Source organism: Hyla sarda, chromosome 9, assembly GCF_029499605.1.
Source record: "Hyla sarda isolate aHylSar1 chromosome 9, aHylSar1.hap1, whole genome shotgun sequence".
Classification (NCBI taxonomy): domain Eukaryota; kingdom Metazoa; phylum Chordata; class Amphibia; order Anura; family Hylidae; genus Hyla; species Hyla sarda.
In genome coordinates, this window is record NC_079197.1 from 11,688,471 (window position 1) to 11,693,867 (window position 5,397).

At 43.8% G+C, this 5,397-nt stretch overlaps 1 protein-coding gene across 1 annotated transcript; it reads left to right on the forward strand.

The window, feature by feature from the left end:
• Positions 1-2,458: 2,458 nt before the first annotated feature.
• LOC130290689 (uncharacterized) lies at positions 2,459-5,157 on the forward strand. Its single transcript, XM_056538653.1, has 2 exons — positions 2,459-2,634; positions 2,665-5,157. Exons 1-2 carry the CDS (start codon positions 2,461-2,463, stop codon positions 5,152-5,154), a joined length of 2,664 nt encoding a protein of 887 aa, XP_056394628.1. The 5' UTR covers positions 2,459-2,460; the 3' UTR covers positions 5,155-5,157.
• The last annotated feature ends 240 nt before the right edge of the window (positions 5,158-5,397 follow it).

Sequence of the window (5,397 nt, forward strand, 5' to 3'; positions counted from 1 at the left end):
CTTTATTATGAAAATAAGATTTATAATATCTGATATTAGATTCACAACAAACAATAGTGGAGATATAATTGTTTTCATCCCTCAAGGTAATAATATTCCTGTCACATGATGCAAAACCGGAAGAGATTTTTATTAGAGGCAGAAAAAAGAAGTCACTGGTGCACACTATCTATAACTATATACAAGAATATATTATAATATTGCCTCCTATATACAAGAATATAACTACTATAATACTGTTCCTATATACAAGAATATAACTACTATAATACTGCCTCCTATATACAAGAATATAACTACTATAATACTGCTCCTATATATACAAGAATATAACTACTATAATACTGCTCCTATATACAAGAATATAACTACTATAATACTGCCCCTATATACAAGAATATAACTACTATAATACTGCCCCTATATACAAGAATATATCTACTATAATACTGCCTCCTATATACAAGAATATAACTACTATAATACTGTTCCTATATACAAGAATATAACTACTATAATACTGCCCATATATACAAGAATATAACTACTATAATACTGCCCCTATATACAAGAATATATCTACTATAATACTGCCTCCTATATACAAGAATATAACTACTATAATACTGTTCCTATATACAAGAATATAACTACTATAATACTGTTCCTATATACAAGAATATAACTACTATAATACTGCCCCTATATACAAGAATATAACTACTATAATACTGCCCCTATATACAAGAATATATCTACTATAATACTGCTCCTATATACAAGAATATAACTACTATAATACTGCTCCTATATACAAGAATATAACTACTATAATACTGCTCCTATATACAAGAATATACTATAATACTGCCCCCTATATACAAGAATATAACTACTATAATACTGCCTCCTATATACAAGAATATATCTACTATAATACTGCTCCTATATACAAGAATATAACTACTATAATACTGCTCCTATATACAAGAATATAACTACTATAATACTGCTCCTATATACAAGAATATACTATAATACTGCCTCCTATATACAAGAATATAACTACTATAATACTGCCTCCTATATACAAGAATATAACTACTATAATACTGCTCCTATATACAAGAATATAACTACTATAATACTGCTCCTATATACAAGAATATAACTACTATAATACTGCTCCTATATACAAGAATATAACTACTATAATATTGCTCCTATATACAAGACTGCTGAGACCCAATTAGCTCCTAGCAGGCTATAACTACCCCTCCCCCTTACTACAATAAATAATTAAATAATAACTGACACAACAACAGTTCAACTTTTCCGTGGGTGGGGATCGGCCACAGCTTTATTTATAAAATTACTTATATAAATAACAATTTAACTGTAACAAAGACACCGATTGGCTTCTTACCAACCCGAGAGGTGCTGCCACACCGTCCTGTGTGGAGGTCTACCCCGGGTTGACCCCGCTTTCACCGTCTTCTTACCGCCAAGCTGTGACTTACAATAAACAAAGATACAAAAAGGGAGGGAGGGAGGGCAAAACTCCGGGTCCTGGGCAGATTGAGGGGGGGAAGGGAGGCACCACAGCTATAAATACCCAGGGGAGGGCCCCTGAAAGCCCGGGAAACTATTGAACCCCTGATTGGTGCACTCCTTCCCCCCACCCATGGGACATACCACTATAGTTACCAACAAGTTTTTACAGACGGGGGAGGGGGCTAAAAACCTTGCCTGTATATTTCTTAACCCCTTAACTGCTCACCAGTCAGGGGGCAAGCTAGTTATGCACAGCTTGCCCCTCCAGTATATAACTACTATAATACTGCCTCCTATATACAAGAATATAACTACTATAATACTGCTCCTATATACAAGAATATAACTACTATAATACTGCTCCTATATACAAGAATATAACTACTATAATACTGCTCATATATACAAGAATATAACTACTATAATACTGTCTCCTATATATAAGAATATAACTACTATAATACTGCTCCTATATACAAGAATATAACTACTATAATACTGCTCCTATATGCAAGAATATAACTACTATAATACTGCTCCTATATACATGAATATAACTACTATAATACTGCTCCTATATACAAGAATATAACTACTATAATACTGCTCCTATATGCAAGAATATAACTACTATAATACTGCTCCTATATACAAGAATATAACTACTATAATACTGCCTCCTAGCTGTGAGGTTGTGTGTCTGTAGTTCTCTTCATGTCTGGAGAAAGCCCAGGGCGGGGCCACCCTGGGCGGGGAAGCTCCCCAAGCAAGGCCCAGGCTTCTCGGCCTACACTGGGGGAAAACTCCCAGGCTTCTTCTAATGTGGATGTAAATCCTAAAGTCATTGTAGTACAGAAGAATACTGAGCATGTAAGTCCAGCCATTGTAAAGAAGGAAAATACAGCGATGGATGTATGTAAAGAAAAGAAAGCAGCAGCAGCAAGTATGTGTAAGGAATGTGATGTGGAACAGTCTGCCAGCCATGGTGTACAGAGTGATGGTAACATGACTGAATTCAAGACAGAATCCATTGTGGGAACTCCAAAGTCTGCAAACAGAGGCCATGGAGGTGCACAGGAGGTGAGGGGATCACATGTTGGTGCACAGGAGCTGGGGCAGAGTGGATCACAGGCAGCAGGTGTGCAGCTCCACTCTCCAGCACAGAGGCAGAGGAGGACATCACTGGAGAGACAAACACTACAGGAGAACCTGCAGCAGCAAGAGGTGGTCTCCAGCATGACCCGCTCAGGCCGCACAAGATCCCAGGCCGGAGGTAAGAGCCACAATACTGACAAGTCTATGGAGGTGACACCTGGGAAATCTGTGGAGAAATATGAAAGTGTTTGCAAAACTGTTCCTGCCCCAGACCCTAATGTATGTGACCGGGCCTCAGGAGATACAAGCAGCCAAGGCTCCTCTGTGTTCACCCAGCCTGAGAGACTGTCCAGACCCCTCCAGCAGGGCAAAGAGACCGCCCGGGCACCAGAGCTACAGCTGGCGGAGGAGATCCCTGCACTGGTGAGGAGGATGGAGGAGCTGAAGCACCAAAAACAAATGCTGCAAATGCAGATTGACTGTATATACAAACTAAGGACTGCGAACCCACAGTACAAGTCCATGCATGATGATAAACTGTATGCACTGAGCACAGAACTGGCCACCATAGTGAGCGAGATGGACTCTATACTGGAGAGGATGGGACCCTTAGCGGAATCCTATAGGAACAAGGAACGCTTTTCCCAGTACCAGCTGAGTTTTGGTGCAGAGCCTAGATCCGATGTGGAAGCAGACATCACCCCAGATGAGCCCCAGCAGGTGACAAGACCCCTTATAAAACCCCCAAGTTTCACCTTCAAGGATCGGCATGTTCATAAGCCCGAGGAGCAGCAACCTCAGAGACCTGCAGCTGTTCTGGAGTCTGCAACTCACTTACCTGCAGAGGCACTACAAGTCCCAGAAGTCCCAGTGCATCAGGAGGACAGTGGACATTTGCCGGTGTATGAAGGTGATGGGGTGATGGAACAGAGCTCTAATGTTGGGGCACGGACTGGGGGTGAGGACTGTGATGATGTTGGGGCACAGACTGGGGGTGCGGACTGTGATGTTCTTGAGGGGTCGGTGGCTGGAGGGGGTGCACAATCTGTGTGGGGTGTTGTGTCTGATAATGATATAGAGGTGGATGGGACAGGTGATGTGGTACACAATACTGTGCAGGATTTCCCCCCTTTACCCACAAGTACAGCAGCTGTGGCAGGGCCCCCTAGAGTAGACCCCGACCCTGTAAGACAGGACGCAGGTACCCGCCAGGTTCCTCCTAGAAATGCCTGGAGCCGTGGTGCTCCATCGTTCACCTCCAGCCCCAATTACACTGGCCAGGCATTTAAAAGGAGGAACGTGGTGAGATTTCGGCACAGAGGTGCCAAGGAGGACCTTCCGGATAGGAGGTTTGTGGTGAGGGAGCTCCTGTGCCACCAGATGGGGTTTGTGCCAGCGGACATCTTGGCGGTAATAAACCTACCAGATAGACAGGGCTATGATGTCAGCTTTAAGCTAATGTCTAATCTGGATAGGTTCTGGTCCAACTTCCCTAGGTTCAGAGACGCAGAGGGATGGAGTAAATTCAGTTTTATTCCCATATCCAAGCCAGATACCGTCATCATCAATATCATCTTCTGGAATGAAGCTGTTCCCCCCCAGGACATTGTGGTGTGGCTCCGCAGACATTGTGACCTGGTGTCTGATCTCACCAAGAACAGAGATGATGACGGTATCTGGACTGGAGGGTGGAAGGTCCTGGTGAAGCTGCGCCAACATGGGAACATCACCCAACATCTGCCAAATTCCTTCTTTATTGGTAGAGAGAAGGGCGTTTGTTTCTACCCCGGTCAGCCCAGAAAGTGCTTTAAATGTGGTAAACCTGGGCATCTGGCAAACACCTGTACCGTGGTAAAGTGTAACCTGTGTGGTGAGACTGGTCATGTAAGTGCCGACTGTCACAACATCAGATGTAATCTATGTGGTGAGATCGGTCACCCTCACCGGGACTGTCCCAATGCCTGGCACAACATCTGCCGGGAGCTTCCTGATGAGGACCTTGTGGCGGGGGCAGAGGCTGTAGAGGAGGAGGCTTTGTTATCAGACCCTATACTGACCAGACAGGAGGTCCAGACAGATGTGAGTAACACTGCACCAACACCTCAGCAGTCAGAGAGCACACAGGGGGACATGGAGGTTGTGCCACAAGACCAGCAGCAGCCGGGGGTGTCCACTTCTGTGTCTGAGGGGAATAGGATGCAGCAAAATAAAAGGAGGAAAAAAGACAAGTCCTCCCGCAGGCCTGAGGGGGAGAACAGCATCGTTCAAAGTGTGAAAAAAAGGGCTGACAACAGGGCAGGAGTGATGGTTGTGTCCAACAGGTACGAGGTCCTGTCAGAGTCTGAGGGAGATCTGGACACTGAATTGAAAAGAATAGAGGATGACTGTGACGTTGACACAAGGGACCAACCCCCAATAAAAAAGAAACCCCCGAGTGTAAAACCTCAGGTAGAGTCAGATATGGAGACAGGTGGTGGACAGCGGGACTCAGATTCTGACTTGTGATAATGGGGATCAGGTCTCTGCTCTTCTTTCTTATCATGGCTGGGTTTACTATAAGGGTAACTTCTAGTAATGTGAACAGTATTAAAGTGAGGAGGACACGGCACGTAGTCTATGACCATCTTAGGGATCTAGACACAGATATCATCTTTATGCAGGAGACGCGCCTGACTTCTTCGGGGTATTTACGTGAGGCTGAGAGGGAATGGACGTCTGGTCCTTCTTTCTGGTCACTGGCTGTGGAGC